This window comes from Peromyscus leucopus, chromosome 1 (genome assembly GCF_004664715.2).
Source record: "Peromyscus leucopus breed LL Stock chromosome 1, UCI_PerLeu_2.1, whole genome shotgun sequence".
Lineage (NCBI taxonomy): Eukaryota > Metazoa > Chordata > Mammalia > Rodentia > Cricetidae > Peromyscus > Peromyscus leucopus.
Window position 1 is genome coordinate 104,812,991 of NC_051063.1, and position 20,608 is coordinate 104,833,598.

Genomic DNA, 20,608 nt, shown 5'->3' on the forward strand with positions numbered 1-20,608 from the left:
AAATTAAAAATAAAGGACACAAATTCACAAAGTAGGAAGGGTGTTGAAGTGGGGGTGGATCTGGGAAGTTAGGGGAGGAGGAGTGAGTATGATCAAAATACATTGTATAAACCCTTAAAGAACTAATAAAAAATTAAAAAAAAAGAGAAAAACGGGGGAAGCTTAGATAAAAAGCTATACATAAGATGTGTCCAGTATCATTGAAATTAGGGCTATTGCTGGTAGGTTTCTTTTTGGGGGGGTAGGTAGCAGCATTAGGGATTAAACCAAGTTTTCTACTATTGTTCTACTATTGAGCTCTACCTGTCCCCCAACTAATAAACTTTTTTTTAAGAAGGATTACACTAAGTTGCCCTAGCTGGCCTTGAACTTCTGCTCCTTCTATCTCAGCCTCCTAAGTAGCTACGAGTACAGGCATGAACCACCAGGCCTAGCATCAAAATAGTTTTGTTTTGTTTTTTTTTAGTTTTTGTTTTTAAATCAGAAATATTTTTAAGATGGCCAATGGAAAATTGTGATTTACCAAATAAAATATTACATTATTGGTAAAGTTAGAATTATATCTTCCATGATAAAAATTATATGAAGAAATTAAAAAGATGATCTGAGAGGGAAAATGTGGAATAAATAAAATGTGGTGATATACTGTGTACCCAATAAAGCCTACCTGGGGATCAGAGGACAGAGCCAGCCACTAAATTAGACATAGGGGTCAGGCAGTGGTGGCACACACCTTTAATCCTATCACTTGGGAAGCAGAGATCCATCTGGATCTCTGTGAGTTCAAGGCCACACTGGGCTACATGAGAGAAACAAAACCAGGCAGTGGTGACACACGCCTTTAATCCCAGGAAGTAATGTGGCAGGACACAGAAAGGTATATGAGGTATGAGGAAACAGGAACTCACTCTCTTTAGACTAAGGATTTCGTAGAGGTAAGAACTTGTGGCTGGCTTGCTCTGCTTCTCTGATCTCTCAGCTTTAAACCCAATATCTGGCTCTGGGTTTTCTATTAATAAGACCATTTAGCAATTCATGTTACACTTTTTCTTTCTTTTTTCCTTGTTTGAGATAGTTTCACTGTGTTCTTCGGGCAGACAGGAAAAACCTGAGTTCACCTGATCCTCTCACCTCTGTCTCCAAGTCACCAGGGCTATAGGTGTACTATGCTTGCTGAAGCTTATTTCTTCATGATTAAATAAATTTTAAAAAGTCAATGACCCATTAGAAAAGTTAAAATCTATGAAGATAGTTTGCAGAAAAGCAAGTAAAGTATATGAAAACATACTCAGGCTCATTTTTAAGAAATACAGGGATTACAACAAAAATATAGTTTTTGTTTTTTATGCTAGCAAAGAAAAATATTTGATACTGAACTGTAGAATCAAGAATTTGAGAAAGTTAAGACTCCATCTCCCCTGTGCTGGGATTACAGGGTTGGGTCACCACACTTGGCTGCTTCTACACTGTTTCAATGGAACTGGCAATTCACACTGCTAACAAAGTCTTAGTAGACACACATCATGTTGATCTAATAAGGAAATAAATATTTCTAATGAAAAAGCATCTGGGAAAGCAAAGACTTTTACATATTGTGGGCAGAAGAATAAATCACCCACTATGGAGGTGATTTGGCAAAATTTTATGTCAAAGTTTAAATGCACGGAAACCTACTCAATAATCCAATTTCTGAGAACTGATACCAGAGAGACACATAGATGTGTCTGAAGTTAATAGCAAAATAAGAAGGAGAAAAGAAACGTAAGTGCCTATCAGTTATGACTGGATAATTAATTTGGCCCATCAATGCACTAAAATTCTATCCAGCTCTTAAGTGAATGGAGCACTTCTACATGTACAGTGATGAAAAGTATTTTAAGTGGGAAAAAGCAAAAGGTGAAACACCAGTCGGGTACAGGCTAAGGTTCTAGGAAAATATATACAAATACTGCCTAATGTTTCTGGATTCAAAAGAAATTGGTTATAGGAAGTCAACAGAGACAGTAGTAGTCAAGTACCTTTCATATCTATGTGTAAACGGTCTGTTCTAAGGAACTAATAGTTTTACAGAATGGAAGGCTGGGTGTGGTGGCACACATTTATAATCTCAGCACTGGGGCACTGGGGAGGCTGAGGAAAGAGGACCCCTAGTTTAAGAGCAGCCTGGGTTACACAGCAAGTTCAAGGGCAGCCTGGGCCACATGGAAAAATCCTGTCTCAAAAAAAAAAAAAAAAAAAAACAACTATGTAGGATAAAAAACGCTGTTAAGTTTAATGCTGTTAAATGTGGTAAACAAAAAAAATCAAGTGAACTATGGCAAGGAAGCATAAGGCAAAGAAAAATAAGACAATTTCTAAATGGGAAAAGAGAAAAATATTAAGAATATAAGATTATAATTTAAATTATTTACATTAATTTTGTGAATATAATTATAGACATCAAAGATTTGACTATTCACTGGAGCCAAATACTATCTAGTAACTTTTCCTAAACCTTCACAACTATGTAAGGGATAAAGGTCAAGATCACAACTGCTGCTAGGCATAGTGCCTCATGCTTTCAACCCCAGCACCCAGGGGCAGAGGCAGGCAGATCTGAGTCCAGTCAGAGCTACACAGTGAGACCCTGTCTCAAAAGCAAAAAACAACAAACTCACAATTGGCATTAGTCTTTCTAAAGTAGCTCCGTGGAGTAAAGTCCAGAGGCGCCTCCAGGACATCTGTATCTAGCCACATGTTTTCTGCACAGGTCTGAACTGCCAACATTTGAAGAGCATTTAGTACTGGACAGCGTTCCAGGCATTACACTACAATAATTGCTTTCTTTTTAAACTTTTCAAAGATGGTGGTGGGTTCAGGTGCAGGCTGTATCTGGAATATGAACCTAACCATCTGTCATCAGGCAATGGAAGCCCTCCAACATCCAAATGAGTACTACTAACTAGGATCATACTGAAATAAAACTTACTTTTGTAGAACACTAAGACCGGACTGCATAAAAATCAGCATACTTACTAAACTCTACCATGAAAATATGGAGCACACAAATCAAACTGTGACCAGTTTTGAAATTTCTATACTAAAGTAGGATGACTCATAGGATCTCGGATCTTTGTCTATAGTTCATTAAAAAAATATGTACAGTTTTAACATTCATTTAAATATTAAACACCAGGGATAAAAATCTAGACAGTCAGGTGTTTACTGAGTAGTCTTAATTAAATAATGGGTTCTTTGACAGCATTATGAAGTTAGTTGTGTAAAAATTAAAATATCATCTAATGACCTTAAGGACAAAATAACTCATATGTAAAAATATTGTGTAAAAGTTAAAATATCATCTAATGACCTTAAGGACAAAATAACTCATATGTAAAAATATTTGTGGTTTTTTTTTCCTTCTGACACCAAATATGTGGTGTTAGAACAGGCACTTAGAAGCTGCTTTTGCTACAATGTATTAGACAATAACCAGCAGGATCACACCCTGACCAGACTGCTTCATTATGCATATTTTCCTTATGCATAATTCTTTCCCTACTTAAACCTAAACTATTATTAATACCTTGATTTGTATCTGTTCCTTTTGTATGGTGGTATGAATGAGAATGCCCATATCCCCACCCCCATGGGCTCATCTGTTTCAATACTTGGTCCCAGTTGGTAGAATTCTGTGCAAAGGATTGTAGTAAGAAGTGTGTCACAGGGGCAGGTTTTGAGGTTTCAAAGCCCACAACATTCCCAGTGTCTCTTTCTCTAGTTATGTGTTAAGGTTATCTACTTATCTACTGTTCGGCACCATGCATGCCTGCTGCCATACTTCTAACCATTAAGGTCACTGACTAACCCTGCAAGCCCAAATTAAATACTTTAAAGTTACATTGGTTATGGTTAATCACAGCAATAGAAAAGCAACTAATGCCATGCAAATTAATTAAAATCTGTTTTCCAGCATCACTTGTCTCTTGTAACTGGTGAACTGAGACAGGTAGTCTAGTCTGGTGGGACTACCAAAGCCAGGGCTTTTGCCCTAAAGTTTCAGTTTACAGTATCTTTCCCAATATCCATCCACTTCTCTGTCTTTAAACTGAGTATTCATGATTTAATGTAATTCTGCCACTATCTACTCAGCTTGAAATCAGATCTTAAAAGTTACGGAGTTTAGTCCACAGTACTGCCTTACTTTGGAATGCCCAGTGCGAATTCTGGGCTACTCATACTTCTAAAGGAAAGATTATAGAACCATAAAAGGGAGTTCTCATTGACCAGCTCCTCATGTTCAAAACTTTTCTAGAATGCCTCACAAAACTCAAGAGACTAGTTTAGTTCACCAGCTTATTATAAGACAACTCAGGAACAGGCAAATGGAAGAGATGAATAAGGCCAGATGTGGGGGAAGGAGGATGGGGCACCCATTCTCTAGCTAGGCGTTCTCCCAGCACTTTGGATCCAGGTTCAAGAGTTGTTACAGAGCCCAATTTCTAGCCCCCAACCTTCCTTCACCAGAGGTCAGCAGTTAGTGAGAGGCAGAAAGTCCACCTGGTCATTCTGGTGGCTGCCTTTTCTAAGGCTCTCTAGGGGCTCCATCGAATCATAAACTCAGATGTAATCAAAAAGGTTGTTATGAATAACAAAGGACACTTCAATAACTCAGGAAATTCCAAAGGTTTTAGGGACACTGCTAAGAACCAGGGACAAAAACAGATTTCTCATAATACCAGATGACAAGAAATCTGAAGCCAATGAAATATATGTGTGTTTTTGTATATTTACATATATATGCATATATCTTAGACTACAAAGAATAGAAAAAAACTTTCTGGTTCTCTAATGGACGGCTATAATTAAAAATAGAAAAAAAAACAAAAGGAAAAAAAACCCTAGTTAAGGTATAAAGAAAAAGACACAAAATGGCAGCATATTTTTAAGATGAAATGATTTGTCATACATACAAATCCAGAAAATCTGGAATTAGTGTTGGGCTTCTGGATAAATATATAAAAGCTAGTCACATTTCTCTATTTCAGCAAGAGGAATTTTAAATGTCATTAAAAAAAATTAGCTTCCTATAAGGCAAGTAAACTCCGGCTGTATCTGAATAGCTCGGCCTAGTCTCAAACTTGCTACATGGTTGAGTGTGACCTTCAACTCCTGATCCTCACACTTCCATCTCCCAAGTGCTGGGATTACAGACATGTACCACTATGACCAGGTTCAGCCCTACCTGCCCTAAAAACGTCAAAGCTGCTCAGGGAGACTCCCATCCTGCCACCAACATCTGGAGGAGACTCCCAACCAGTCACAGATGCCTTAAATATACTTTATTTCAATGGCAGGACCCACTGATATTGCCATGGCAACCACCATAGCTGAGGCTTTTATTTAACTTCCTTTCATCCATGTTGGCTTCAGATAAGTTTCTACAGTTACTCTACATAACTTTACCCATAGCTGCCCCACCTCCTCCCAGATGTCCTAAATTTGGTCTGGAAGGAGCAACTCTCAAGGCAGGTAACGCATGCACATGTGTGTATGGCTGTATAAGCAATGCTCCTTTCATTCTCCACTGAGCAGCTCCAAATCTCTCTCTTGTCCACTTACCCGCTGATACTTCAGCTCTGGCTCCAGCCTCATCTGACTAGTGCTGCCTACTTTTGATCTGTATCACAGGCTGAACTTGTAAATAGGAAAAGCAGGCAACTCCTGGGCTCTCAGTCCCAGACATACCCAACAGCAGCAGCTAGAAGGTGCCTGAAGAGGTCCAGAGACTACTTGAGTTGAGACTGACTACAGAAGTGCTAAGAAGGCAAGAGACAGTTAAGGGCTAAGACTGCAGAAGGCCAAGGACTGCGAAGAGCCAAGCCCAGGGAAGAACTGCAATACCCAAATACTAGAAAAGTAGAAAGTTGCAGTTACTAGCTCTGGCTGCAAAGGAGCTAAACATTAGGGAACCCTGAATGCCGATGCACTAAGCTCAAGGTTATAGCACCAACTGCTGGGTTCTGGGCTAGTAGCACTTAAGAGTCTAGTGTGGTTCTCAACCTTCCTAATGCTGCAACCCTTTAATATAGTTCTTCGTGTTGTGGTAACCCCCAAACACAAAATTATTTTCGTTGCTATTTCATAACTATAATTTTGCTAGTGTTATGGATCATAATGTAAATATCTGATATGTGACACCCAAAGGGGTCACAAATCCTGAGAGCAAATGATCTGAGAGTAGCAACAATCTAGCTTAGAGTTGCTGGCTCTAAGGGAATTATACCGATTTCCATTTGAAGCAAAAGAACCCTCAGCTGATTGACAACAATATAGCCTATAATTAACTAATAACTAAAAAAAAAAAAAAAAAAAAGATAACCTAGAGTGGCCAACACCAAGACATTCAAATGTTAGCATTAGCATACTAACAAGGATTTTAATGTGGCTTATATTATCACTCAATGACATAAGGAAAAGAGAAGCCATCTCAGAAGAGAAACAGACAATTCAAGATAATAATTCAATGTTAATTTCTCAAGTTTCAATCAACCCAAGAGTTGCTTGAGGTAGTTACTCTCATTTTTAAAATTCTTTTTAACCTATATACAAACTCATGCTCAGAGTAGAGCCAGTATTCTGAATCCACAATAGGCTTGAATTGCTGTGCCTTTTAGGGGCAATCCCCTTCTCTAACCGGATTTAGCTGGAATTACACTCCATTTACTGTTGATCCTTGGCGGATTAATCTTACTGTGATGTGTAATTATGATGAAAAAGATTGGAGTTGTGGCAGGTAGTTTTGAGACTCAGAAAGGCGGTTATCAAATTTTTACATTAATATGCTCATGGAACTTTTTAGGAAAATTAAATCATGAGATTTATTAACAAATTTACTTCTCTCTGTTTTTAAAATACAGAAAATGCTAAACAGTTTCAATCTTGTTGAACAATAAGATCTTGTTAAATTTAAATCAGATCTTTTTAAATAAACAAATTACAGATGCATTTTTAATCCTCTGATCATATTCTATACTCTTTTTCCAGTACATATCTAGAATTTCCTCTGAATTTCCTTAAATTTTTGCTGTTGTTGTTTTAACTTAAAAATAATCCAATTCCTTTTTAAAAAATCTTTTAAAATTATTTCAATGCCAGAAAACAAATCAAAACAAAATATTAATTTCTAATGTCAGTGGTTAATATATGATTTTTGAAAATGTAGGTACCTATTATCTGAATTCTAAATAGCATACAAAATTTTCAGAAGTTATAATTTCTTCACAAAACACAGTCAATAATACAATATATGGCAAATATAGCTTTATCATGTTCTCTCTAAGTAGTTATTTTATACTTTACAAGAGTTGTTACATCTGTAATTTGTATAAAATTTGATTCATATTTATACAAGTGATCTAATCTTGTCACCCCAAATATCAAAGAAATATTACAAAAGTGTAAGCAAAAATTTTCAAGTAAGAGAGCTAATAGTGCACTACAATTGAGATAAACATGAACTCACTGTTGGCTTTTGGTACTGGGGACTGAATCTGGGGCCGTGTGCATGCTAAACTAATGGGCTCTACCCTGAGATATACGCCCAGCACTCAATCTGATTTTGTACTTTGTATGCCATGGGAAAAATATGTTTTATAAAGCCATTGAGAATGCAAGCATTTACTAAGTATTGAATCCTTAACATTGTTATATTTTGCAAATGTTTTATAAAGAGAAAATGAGAACACTACCAAGCATTTTCTACCACTAATTCATACATAATAGAGCAAAACATGATCCATATCCATCTGGATTTATCCATGTTTCCTCAACATTAGCTTCAGAACTTTTCTGTATACTTTTTATTATTGTAAGTTGGGCTTACTGAGATATACTTTACACTTACACAACTAACAGTAAATTTGTCCTTTTAAGGGTTCGATTTAAACAAGTATATAAAGCCACACAACCAATATTACACTATAGTGTAGTGCTTATAAATAACAATACTATATTGATCACAAAATATACAACTGCCATAGATCTCACATTAAGTCTTTGGCACAATGAAGTAAAAAAAATGAGATGTATACACCAATGTGTTTATATATTTATGCAGAGGTCCTTTAATAGATGTAAATTTGTGCTATTCTTTCCACTTTAGTGTCAAAGTTAGCCACTACCCTATTGTGGTGGTTTGAAAGAAAATGGCCCCCAAAGGGAGTGGCACTATTAGGAGGTGTGGCCTTGTTGCAGGAAGTGTGTCACTGTGGAGGTGTGCTTTGTGGTCTCTTTTGCTCAAGCTTCCCTCAGTGTGACTATCAACTTCCTGCTGCCTTCTAGTCAAGATGTAGCCAGTACCATGTCTACCTGCATGCCACCATGCTCCCCGTCATGATGGTAATGAATGGAACCTCTGAAACTGTAAGCCACCACCTCAAATGTTTTCTTTGTAAGAGTTGCCATAGTCATGGTGTCTCTTCACAGCAATAAAAACAAAACAAAACAAAAAACCCTCCCCCCCCAAAAAAACCCTAAGATACCTATTGATAGATTTAAAAAGTATAGAACTTATAGTCGGGCTGTGGTGGCACACGCCTTTAATCCCAGCACTTGGGAGGCAGAGTCAGGCAGATAGATCTCTGTGAGTTCGAGGCCAGCCTGGTCTACAGAGCGAGATCCAGGACAGGCACCAAAACTACACAGAGAAACCCTGTCTCGAACAAACAAACAAAAAAAAGTATAGAACTTGAATGCCCTCCAAAGGTCTGTGAGCTCAAGGCTTGGTTTCCGATATGGCACTTTTGAGAGTTTGTACAAATGTTAAGAGGTGGAGCCCAGTGAGAGGTCTTTGGGTCACTGAGGTTTTCCTTTAGAGAAGGATTCTGATCCCTCTTTCTTCTGCTTCTTGTCCATGAGGTGAGAAGTTTTACTCCATCTGCTGTCTTCCCACAGGCCCAAAGAAGCAAGGCTCTGTGGTAGTTTGAATGCAATTGGTCCCCATAAGCTCACAGCAAGTGACACTATTATGAGGTGTGGCCTTGTTGGAATAGGTGTGGTCTTGTGGGAGGAAGTGTGTCACTGTGGAGGTGGGCTTTGAGATCTCATATATGCTCAAGCCACACCAGTGAGGAGTCCACTTCCTGTTGCCTTCTGATCAAGCTGTAGCAAGTACCATGTCTGCCTGAATGCTGCCATGCTCCCTGCCATGATGATAATGGACAAAACCTCTGAAATTGAAAGTCACCACCTCAACTAAATGTTTTCTTTGTAAGAGTTGCTGTAGTCATGGTGTCTCTTCACAGCAACAGAAACCCTAAGACAATCTTGGAAACTATGAACCCAAATAAATCTTTTTTTCTTTAAGATGAGTATCCATAGTAATTTGTCATCATGATATAAAACTGACTAACACAATTAGCATTCAGAGTTTTAAATTTTTTTTACTGCATAAAAGTGAAACATTCCAATGAAAAAAAATTATATAAGAAAATTCTGTAGCAGAGAAAAAACCACTTACATCAAGAGATTTTCTAACAAGGTAAGCTTTGGTTAGCTGAAAACTAAAATGCTTTTGTACCTGAGAAAATATTTTTCATTTACAGTATTATGGTCTCTGTACTCTTTGGGGCATTAAAATATGATCATTTTCATACTTTGGTAAGATACTGTGATGTTTCATCTTGTCAACTTGATGGGGTTTGGGGTCACCTAGGAAACACATCTTTAGTTTGTGTTTATATAGGCATTTCCTGAGCTATGTAAATAAAAAGGAAGAGGCAAGTTAAGCATTCATCTGTCCACAAACATGACGTGCCAGCTGTCTCATGTTCCCGATACTGTGCCTTCCTTGTCATGATAGATATACCTTAGAGAAATGTCAACATAAGCTCTTCTCCCTTAAGTTCCTGTTGACACATATCTTGTCACAACAATGAGAAAAGTAACTAATATAAGTGCTTATTCAATTATTTACTTGAAAAGATCCTATACAGGATTGGTAGCAAAGCTCATGCGGGACCCCTGGCTCCTTTGCATCAGAATAAATCGCTTTCTATTAACTCCAACAGCAGAGGGCAGCAGCCTCAGTACTAACTAGCAATTTCAACAGCCATTAGGAAGGTGGAAAGCATCATGAAACAAAGCACACAGGCCAAACCCCAAAGTCACTGTGTGACCTCTTGATATGTAACAGTTTTCTCTGAGACTGAAACATTCCACCCTGCAAGGAACCTCCTCAAGCAGGTGGGTAAAAAATTTAAAAACATTCCATGAAACTGACCAGTAAGCAAAGCCTGGCTGCAAAGAAGACTTTTCCAAGAAGACTCCAAGACCAGACCAGCTGCCTGGAAGCAGCAGAAACCAGCCAAGCTGCTGGAAGAGGTTTAGAGGAACTGAGGCACCTAGAAGGAACACTCTCCAACAGTAGGGTGCAGGCTGTGCAGAGCGCTTCAGTTTCCCAGATTTGTTAGCTGGGATGGGCTTGGTGATGCAGCTGTCTTTTGAATCATTTCTACTCCTTAAGTAACCGCAGTGAAACCCACTGGTTCACCACATTGGACTTTGATGAGATCCGTACTTTGGTCTGTCACAGGACTCCTATCTGGGGTATCTCTCTGATAGAGATAGGGGTCTACTCTAAACCTTATGAGTTTTGTCTCCCCAGAAAGTTTTGCCACACAACACCTCTACACTTTGTTGTGCCATCAAAATGAAATCCTATCCACAACATGGATGAATAATGAGGGCACCATGCTGATATAAGCCAGTCACAAAAGACAAACACTTGGACTCCACTCATATAAGGTACCTAGAGTAGTCAAATTCTAGAAACAGAAAGGAGAATGGTGGTTTTCAGGGGAAAGAGGAAGAAACAAGTTATTTAATGGGCACAGAGTTTCAGCCTAACGAGATGAAAAATTCTGAAGGTCTGTTCCACAAGAATGTGAATTTTTTTATGGAAACTAATGAACTATATAATCCTTAAAAATGATCAAGATGGTTACTTTTATGCATATTCCACCATAATTATAAAAATTAAATGCTATGTTCTATCTTCTGGTTGATCATCAAAAGAGAAAATAGTATAATTACTAGGTTAAGATGCTCTAAATAATGCTTACTTTAGAGTCTTTTGACACACCCCTGTGCTATCTGAAAAGAATCCAAACAGTTTCTTACTTAAGCTTCACCAATTAATTATTCAAGATCAGGGCATGTTTTAATTTGTTTCATTTTTGGTCAATAATTTCCTTACTGAGGTCAGGGTGGCTAGGCAAGCACTAGACCACTGAGCTACACCCTCAGCCCTACTTCCTTCCTTCCTGCTTTTGCCGGCCCTCCTACTCTGCCTCTTTCCCTTCCTTCCTTTCTTCATTGGGGACTGCTTAATTGCTTTTCTGACACTGATAGAAATGACAAGCCATTCACATCACTAACACCTTAAAAAAAACAAACAAAAAACACCATTGACATTACATTCTATTATTTCTTGATGCACACTGTGGATCTATCACATAACTTACCAGCCAGGATTTCTTATTCCATGTCAAACATTTCTCTTATTTTTTTTTCTGTTCCTTCAACTTTTACTTGTGTGTGTGTGTGTGTGTGTGTGTGTGTGTGTGTGTGTGTGTGTATGCATGCATTTGGTAAAGGGGGGATCACTTTTTTCCTTTCATTTCCTAGAGCTCATTCTTGTTTCTGGTTGATTTTTCACATCATCTTTTCTTATTTGATGATGAAATAGTTCTCTATTTTTAATTTATAATTTTGAGGTTTTTATGTTTTCCATTGTATCTCTTTTTATATATGTACCTACTGCTTTATCTTTTTGTTCATACAAACTGTTTTCTTCATATAGATGATACTTAGTTATTAATAGCCACAGATTTTTCCTGGGACATTGGCATGATTTTCTCTGTTTTGTATACACAGTATGTTTTCTGCCAACATCTTCTTAACTAGAATGGTCAGCTGGGATTTCTATGTCTGCAAGTTATTGTTCTGTGGATCTTATTTACACAGATTAAATTATTTAATTTTTCAAAAGAATTAAAAACTAGTAATATAACTATCAAACACTGGAGCGTGCTATAGTCTAAATGTGGTCTGTACCTCAAGGCTCCCCATATCAAAGGCTTGGCCCTCAGTGTGGAGGTACTGAGGTAGCAGAACCTTTCAAGGGTTGGGTCCAAGTGGGAGGTAACTGGGTCACCACCAGAGGCATTTCCCTAGGGGTTCTGTGTATGAGCTCTAACAAGAATAAGCTGTAATTTACAGGAGAGAGGAGAAGAGGTTAAGAGGAGAGAAGAACATGTAAAAAGCAAGGCTTACCCCTCCCTGCTCTCTGGCTTCCTGCCTCACTGTGTAATCCTTTTTACATATGCTTCTGTCAGGATTCCATCAGCCATGAGGCTCTAACTAGAAGCCAAACAAATGTGGCTGCTGATCTCATACAAACTGAGCTAAGAAAACCTCCTTTCTTTAAACATTACCCAGGCTCAGGTACTTACTATAGCAATGTAAGACTGAATAAAGAAGGCATAGAAAATTAATTCACAGTCTTTTTGTTCTGGTCAATTTGTTGAAAAATATTCTATAGTTAAACATCTGAAAATTGCTGGCTTTGACTGATGTCCTTTTTTATTTCCTTTTCCAGTCTCTTTATGGACTTATATATAACCTATCTTCAGCTTCATATTCTACTCTTTCTTAATACAGATCTACATTCGGAGTCCAGAATGCTCTACTCACTATTTCTTAAATTGCCATTGCTAATTCCTGCCTCCACATTGCTGTCAATATATAAGACCTTTGTGTTGCTGTTACAATCAGCAAAGCACCTCTGCCTTGTGTCCCAGTTCTTTAAAAATATATATATATATATGTATATATACCCTATCTACTCATCCATGCTTTACCACTGCTTAATATCTTAGATATATGATTGCTTACAGAGTTAAAATTCACATTGGAACAGAATCAACAGACAGTTGTGAGGTTAAAGAACCTTGATTTTAGGCCAGGGCTGCTTGTCTATAATTTGACAGTGCATGAAAGCACTGAATGAAAGAAACAAGAAGGAGGTATGAGCTTTACCTAGAGCAGAGGAGAGCATGGTGATGGTAGAGTTATCTGTGCACAGCTGATAGGAGAACTCCTTGATCCATGGACCTAGTAGTTATAGTAGTAGCACAGCCCCTTTCAGGGATGTATTCACTTACAAGTCACAAGCTGATGTGGTTAATCTTATATATTTGACTCCCTGTTATTTGGCTTCATGAAGACCAAAAATCTTTGGATTATTTGGCTTCCCTACGGTGTATCTACCAAATGCCTGGATTAGAAACAAATCTACTGACTCTTCATCTATATCATAAACCATAAGTTAATAAAACTGTGTTCTTAAATCAGCCATCAGTTTTTATGACCTTGAGCTGAGTGACTAGGGAAGCTAACATACTAAACAAAAGCCTGGATACAAGTAGGAAGTCAGAGCCAAGTCCCCACTGCAGCTACCCAAGAGTACCCTAGCCCCAGCAAATCTGGTTAAAAACAAGCCAAGAGCCGGCGGCGGCGGTGGTGGTGCACGTCTTTAATCCCAGCACTTGGGAGGCTGGGACAGGTAGATCTCTGTGAGTTCAAGGCCAGCCTGGTCTACAAAGTGAGTTCATGACAGCCAGGGCTACACAGAGAAACCTTGTCTCAAAACAAAACAAAAACAAACAAACAACAAAACCACGCATCTCACTCTCTTTAGGCTGACATAAACTCACTATGCAGCCCAGGCTGGCCTCAAACTCTAACTGCTCCTCCTGTGTCAGCCTCCCAAGTGCTGAGAGCATAGCTAAGAGTCACCATGCTGGGCCTGTCTTCTTGCACTATTTTCTTTTTGGCACTTACAGACACTCTTACTTGCTGAAGGCCACTAAAGATATACTAAAGCTCTTCTACAATCTGGTCTTCACATACCTTTCCAAAGATTTCTCTCTATGTACCCTAAGCTCTGGCAGACACAAACTATTAACTACATACATTCAAGCTTCCATCTTTCCAATTCTTAGTCTTCCATCTTGGCAAATCTGAATGTTAACTAATTGAGAAGGTTCAACACAAATACTTTTTTTTTTTTTTTTTTTTTTAGTGGAGACTTTTCAGTATATCCTAAGCCACCAAGGCTAAAATTAATAATGTTGGTGACTATGGCAAATAGCAAATTACCCTAAGACCAATTTATAACTTATTTCATGCCTCATCAGTCTTCAAGAATCAACAGCATTATCAGGGTTCCTTAATTGGTATTAATTAGGAGTTGAACTCAGACTCTCTGCATGTCAATGTGCAATGAAATACTTAAATTTCATTTTGTACTCTAAATTTCAGTGGCCTAGGACTTAGCCTAGCTTACTTACAGACTGATAAATCTATAGAAGATAAACCTTTGTTTCTCAGATAAAAGCATTCTCCATTAAAAAAGAGATCAATAATATATAATCAATAACATTATTTAAATATGTTCTTCTGTTAAGGCACTTATTACTTGTTCTTTATATTTTATTTGGGAGCCTTTGTTTTCTCTCCTCTTTTATGTTCATTGAGGTCTACATTTATTTCATCTTTCTCCTTCAGGCTTTTCCTGTTCTTTTTATGTGCATTCCATGTTCTCATAAAGTCTACTTTGAAGCCAGGAGGTGGTGGCGCACGGCTATGATTCCAGCACTCAAGAAGCTGAGGCAGGAGGATCTCTGTAAGTTCAAGGCCAGCCTGGTCCTACAGAGTGAGTTCCAGGACAGCCAGGACTACACAGAGAAACTTTGCCATGAAAAATAAAAAAAAATAAAAAAATTTTAAAGAAAAGGTTTCTTTGACCATCCCACTCCACAGATCACTCTCACTTTTGAACTCCCATAAGAACTGAATGCCTGTAACCTCTTATTGCTACTGTAACTGTTGTATTTTTTATATGCATTTTTCAGTTCTTAAATATTTCTATATCTCAGCAGTATCTGGGCATAGCACAGACAATAAGTATTAATTTATTTCATTCAACAGGGACATTCATTAGGAAAAACGTAGTCAAAGCTGATACTGAAAGAGAAAAGAGTATTTTTAGTGTGGTCCACAGATCAGCAATACCGGTATCAATCCCCTGGAAGCTCACTAAGGCTGACTGTCAGGCCCCACCCTAGCCATCTGGTCAGAAACTGCCTTTTAGGATTCCCAGATGATCTGTTAGCACTTTCAGGTTTGAGAAACTGTTGTTCAGACTCGAGAAGAATGATTAGAACATTTAAGATATATATATATATACATATATACATATATATATACATATACATATATATATATATCTCCAGTAACCCCAAATACTTCACTGTCATTGCTTATTTGTTGGGCTTCCTTATCTACTAACTGAAGGCTAACTGAGGGCAAGAATTCCTTCTATCTTTCTCACCACCAGTGTTTCCTGACCGGCCTAGGACACTCAGTATTTGTTTGTTTTCTCCTTCTTGAATGCAAAAATGACTGAAAAAAAAAAAGAAAATAAATTGTTTCAGAAAGCTAATTTAGGTAGTTCTTTTGTATAACACAATCTCACATATTGCCATACAAACCCCTAAATTCAATTACCCAGTTTTAAAATGGACTCTTTCTCTGTGTCAGCAGCTGTTATATATGTACTTGACAAAGCAAACACCTGATTACCATCTTGTCCTCAGAGCCTCCAGGGGCTTCTTTTACAGGTGAAAAGGCTACATTTTAATTCTGGTTTTCACCCATCCACCCAATATGCCTGCAGAAGGAGTGGGAGAAACAGGAAAGATGTCAGGGCAGGGCAACACCAATTCTGAATTTCTAAATATCTGGTCAGGGTCTGCCTTTTAAGATTCCCAGATGATCTGCTGGAACGTTATGGTTTGAGAAGTAATGGTGTATGTAGGCTCTAGAGGAAAATAGGCTATTCAAGATGTACATGACCACGAATCTTTGAACAGAATACTTCAGAAAATAACGGCCAGCAGAGGACTGAAATAAGAGGAGAGCCCTTGTCATTTCCAAGAGCAAAAGGTGATACCAGAAAATAAGCGTGAAACAGGCCAGCGATTACCTAGCGACAGAGGGTGGAAACACACCAGCAGACCAACACCACAGCGGATAGTGGTTAGTAATAACGTCCACGAAACGTACCAGAAGCCACTTTCGGGTTCTGCAAAGAAGGAAGTCAAGGGAGAACGGGGAAAGGAAATGGATGCGGAATATGCGGAGTACAACTTAGAGTGATGAGGATCATGCGGATGAAGTATTTTTGAGAATGAGCGATGATACACACCAGAAGGAAGAGGGTGACGGGAGTGGGTTGCAAAAGCAAGCTACTGCAGATGTCGCTGCCCAGCCCAGCCCGCCCCTCCTGAGGGAGGCAGTCCCTGCATAGGTGAGAGGCATCGCCCAACTCCGCTAGCCCTGCGGTGGCCGGAGCCATCTCCCCGGGAGCCTGCAAAACCCTGGGTGGGTACCGGAAAGGGCGGATTGTGAGAGGGTGGGCAGGAAGAGGGGGACGGATGCCCGGGTGTCCAGGTACCCACCTTGTCCCAGCGCAGCCACTGCTCGATGGCCGTGTCTAGCTGGGGGTCCCCGGTGAGGTAGGGGGCGTGGAGCAGGTTCGAGTTCAGGTCACCATCTGCGTTCTCAGCCATGGCAGACACGCGGGTGTGCCGGCCCGAGGGGCGGGTGAAGACACCGAGTCGGGGGAGCTCTGGGCACGCTCACCAGGGTCCAGACGCCCCCTCCTTGCCGAAGGGCATCGGAGACCCACCGAGAGGCGTTCCGTCAGCACCGGCTCCTGCCGCAGCTTCAGCGAACCGGGAGAGAGGGCGGAGACTGCCGCTCAGCCTCCCAGTCGAGCAGCTCCGGATCTCAAGCTCGAGCTGACTGAGGCGGGCGTGAGGCGAGAGAACAACAACAGTCCCAGATGTCTGGGTCGCCGCCTTCGCCCGCGCCGCCTTAGGCCCCGCCCCCGCGCCGCCTGCCCCGCCCCCGCCCGCCGCTGCCGATCCAAGTGCCCGAGGCATGAGGCGCGAGCCCGGGAGCGCGCGCGCCCGGAGCCTCCGCAGCGGCGCTTACTATCCGCGGAGGCGACGGGGCACGGCTGGCTTTAATTCTTTTGAACGCTCTGCCCCAGCTGGCTTTTCCCCCGCTACCCGCCCCACACTCGCACGTGGGTCTCCACCTGGTGTCCCAGTCGCCTCAAGCAGCCCGCCTCTGCGCTCACTAGGAGAGTCCCCCGGCGCGCACAGGCGCCACCCTCTTCGCCTGGAGGCTCCGGCTTGCTTGGCAGACCAAGGGGGCGCGCGTGAGGCCTCACGGGAGTTGTAGTTTTTCCCCTTTCCCGAGCTCGGAACGCCCGTTGCAATCCCTTTTCCTCAGACAAGAAAAGCACCACCCCAAGGCTGTTTGTTCCCTGATGCTCCGTCCCTTTGCATCTTAATTGCGCTGCGCCCCTGGTAGTTCCCTGCATTAAGGTAAACAAGGAATGTCGTGAGGAACAACTTGCACCTGTTTGGTGCTTGACAGTTTGAGTTGTTTTCTGTCATTTCATCCCTCCTGTGAGCGAGGTGGTATGTATATTCCATTCCACTTTGCACAGAGGGAACTGAGAGGAGAACCGAATTTTCTAAGCAGTAGTGTTCTAGAGAAATGAGTGAGGGTTCCAACCTGTCACAGCGCCTCAGCTGGCAGTTGCTTTTGCTTGGCTGCAACAGCAGAGTAGAGGTAGGGAGAACAGAATGTCTGGAAAATAGGTAAGAATGTTGTCAGAAGGATGGGTCGGCATTTAGCCCTAATTTAAGAATGAACAAACATCATAAAATACATAAACCAATAGAATTGGGGATACAGAGGAAAAAAAGAAATGGACTCCCCCAAATGGAAATAAGTTCTTCTCATCTTGGCCTCCTTTCTTCTATAAAATGTTCACCTTTCAGATCACATAACTTGAGGCCCGAGAAATACTGAAGACTTACCTATGGACCACTCAGTTTTCTTTATTTTTGAGATAGAGTCGGTCTTCTCTGTAGCTCTGACTAGCCTGGAACTTGATGTATAGGAGACTGGCGTTGAACTCATAGAGAGCCACCTGCCTCTCCCTCTAGAGTGTTGGGATTAAAGTTGTACACCACCACACCCTACCATTTACCCTGACTTACTTGGTGTGGCATTCTTGGGATGCACGTGATTAGATCGAGTACATTATAACTCTCCCTCATCAGCATTTTTGTTTGGGTTTGGTTTTTTGAGGTAGGGTTTATCTGTGTACCTCTGGCTGTCATGGAACTCACTCTCTAGACCAGGCTGGCCTCTGTCTCACAGAGATCCACCTGCCTCTGCCTCCAGAGTGATTTAAGACCCGATCCTCATCAGCTTTTTGCTCTTGTAAAGAGCATGTAATATTTATAGTATGACAGTACAGTAATTCTTTTTGTTTGTTTTTCAAGACAGAATTTCTATGTGTAATCCTGGCTGTCTGAGAACTCGGTCTGTAGACCAGGCTGGCCTCGAACTCACAGAGATCTGCCTGCCTCTATCTCCTGAGTGCTGGGATGACAGTATAGTAATTTAAGAGTTCTTTTAGAGTGTTTTGAGGCTCACAGATAAAAGACATAATAAGTCCAAAGTATTCCTTTCATTCTATTAAAGTGTCATTTGCTAAAATAAAATCCAGAGTACTATCATAAAAAAAATTGTACAGTTTCTGAAAAATAATATGCCCTAGTTGCAAGTTGCAGTTTTTGCCTTAAAAACCAAGTGCTTCTTTTAAGGGGTTAGGGGCTCTTTTAACCTCATAAGACCTGGGAAACAACCATGTGTCCAAGGAAGAAATTAGTTGTCCACTCTAATCAGAATTATTATCCATAACAAATATTAAACATTTACTATGTGTTAAGAATTATGATAGTTGGGCTAAAAAGATGACTCAGCTATTAGAGCCTTGGCTCACAATCAAGAAGACAAGAATTGTTGTAGGAGCTGATGCTACAAGAATGTAAGTAATTGATTCAAGAAATCAAACCTGGGGGCAGAGTGATGTTTCAGTTGTTAAAGCTAGGCTAACAACCAAAATGCCAGAAGATAAAATCTAGAGAGATAGGACATGTGCGAGGATGTTTAGTCCATGATAAAGAGCAGGTGCTTGCTGAGAGAGTGGGAGTGGATTTGTCTGAAACAATCAATGGAAGGACCAAGCAGGAGGGACCTGCCCTGGGTTTCAAGAACAGAAAGTAAGTCAAGAAAAAAGTCAAGAAAATGGCATTTCAACCCCATTCATCAGTGATTCTCAAGTCCTACTAGGAGATTGTTTAAAGTATATCTTAGACTAGTGGACATAATTCCCAGAGGTTCTGAATTTGCATAAGGCCTCAGTAGCTCCATAAAAATGTCTATTGATTGTGACCTAGGTGGTCATAATTAAAGTACACATTAGGACAAATGTGTGGGTATCCTCTGGGAGCATATTAAGAAATGCGAATTTTCAGTACACAATAAAGTTCTACTAGAGGAGATTTACATTTTAACAAGTCTAGTAATTTATATTTAAATATTGTAAGTAATAGTTCTTATGAGACAATTCTTTTTAAATACCAAGTCATAGTGCTGCATCAACAACTTTCAAGAGATGAAATTACATAGGACATGTAGTAAAGACAGGAGGAGTACAGGCTTTAATTTACTATCTTTTCTAACCAGCCTTCCCTTACTTTCATCAGTAAAATCCTAACTTATTAACTGGCTACCTGACTCTTACCCAGTGGGTCAAGCTTATTGTTTAGACACAACCCATCAACTCTAAGAACATTGTTTAAGTGTGTCCAGAAGGGTGGGGTCGGGAAAAGCTCAGAAGCTTTCCTTTCTATTGGGGTTTGTCCAAAGCATCCTGTGTCTTTACTGTGTTTTTATTTGGTAAGTTTGTCAACCTTGTGATTATGCAAGTGGGTTCTTGGTTCTCAGAATGGAAATGCATTCTGAGAAATGAATTGTTAGGCAATTTTATCATCAGGTGACTATCACAGAGTGGCTATAATGTCACTATGTGATAAAATTGTGTGGGATCACTGTTATATAGGAGTCCTCCTTTGACACAAATGTGATATTGTACATAACTGTATAATATAATTAATGTGTACATTTTGATTATGTATGCATATACCAACTATATATGTTATCATACGTAATTATGGTTTTGTCATTGCATTAGTCAACTTCCCATTACTGTGACAAAATGCCTAAAATAAATCAACTTATCAGAAAGAAAGGTTAATTTAGGCCTACAATTTAATAGACTTCAGTCTGTGGTCATTTGGCTCTGTTATTTTTAGTCATGTGAAAAGGCATTGTTACAGCAGAGAGTACAACCTAGAGCAAAACTGCTCACCTCAAGGTGGCCAGGAAGTGAGAGCTAGGAAAAGGCTCGGAGGTCTCATATGCCCTTCAAGAACATGCCCAGAGACCTAATCCTACCAACAGGCCCGTCTCCTAAAGGTTTTACCACCCACAACAGGCTGGGGTCTAGTCTTTGTAGAATAGTAAAGACATCTAAATTATGATATATATGTATATACTGGCATATATTATA

General features: G+C 39.9%; 1 protein-coding gene across 1 annotated transcript in view; it reads right to left on the reverse strand.

Annotated features, from left to right (window-relative positions):
- Pgm2l1 (phosphoglucomutase 2 like 1) overlaps positions 1 to 16,984 on the reverse strand; it is a 54,552-nt gene extending 37,568 nt beyond the window's left edge. Inside the window, exon 1 of the mRNA XM_028877523.2 lies at positions 16,566 to 16,984. Within this exon, the coding sequence (XP_028733356.1) occupies positions 16,566 to 16,676 (111 nt within the window). The 5' untranslated portion in view covers positions 16,677 to 16,984. The remainder of the gene's footprint in view (positions 1 to 16,565) is intronic.
- Between the last annotated feature and the right edge of the window lie 3,624 nt (positions 16,985 to 20,608).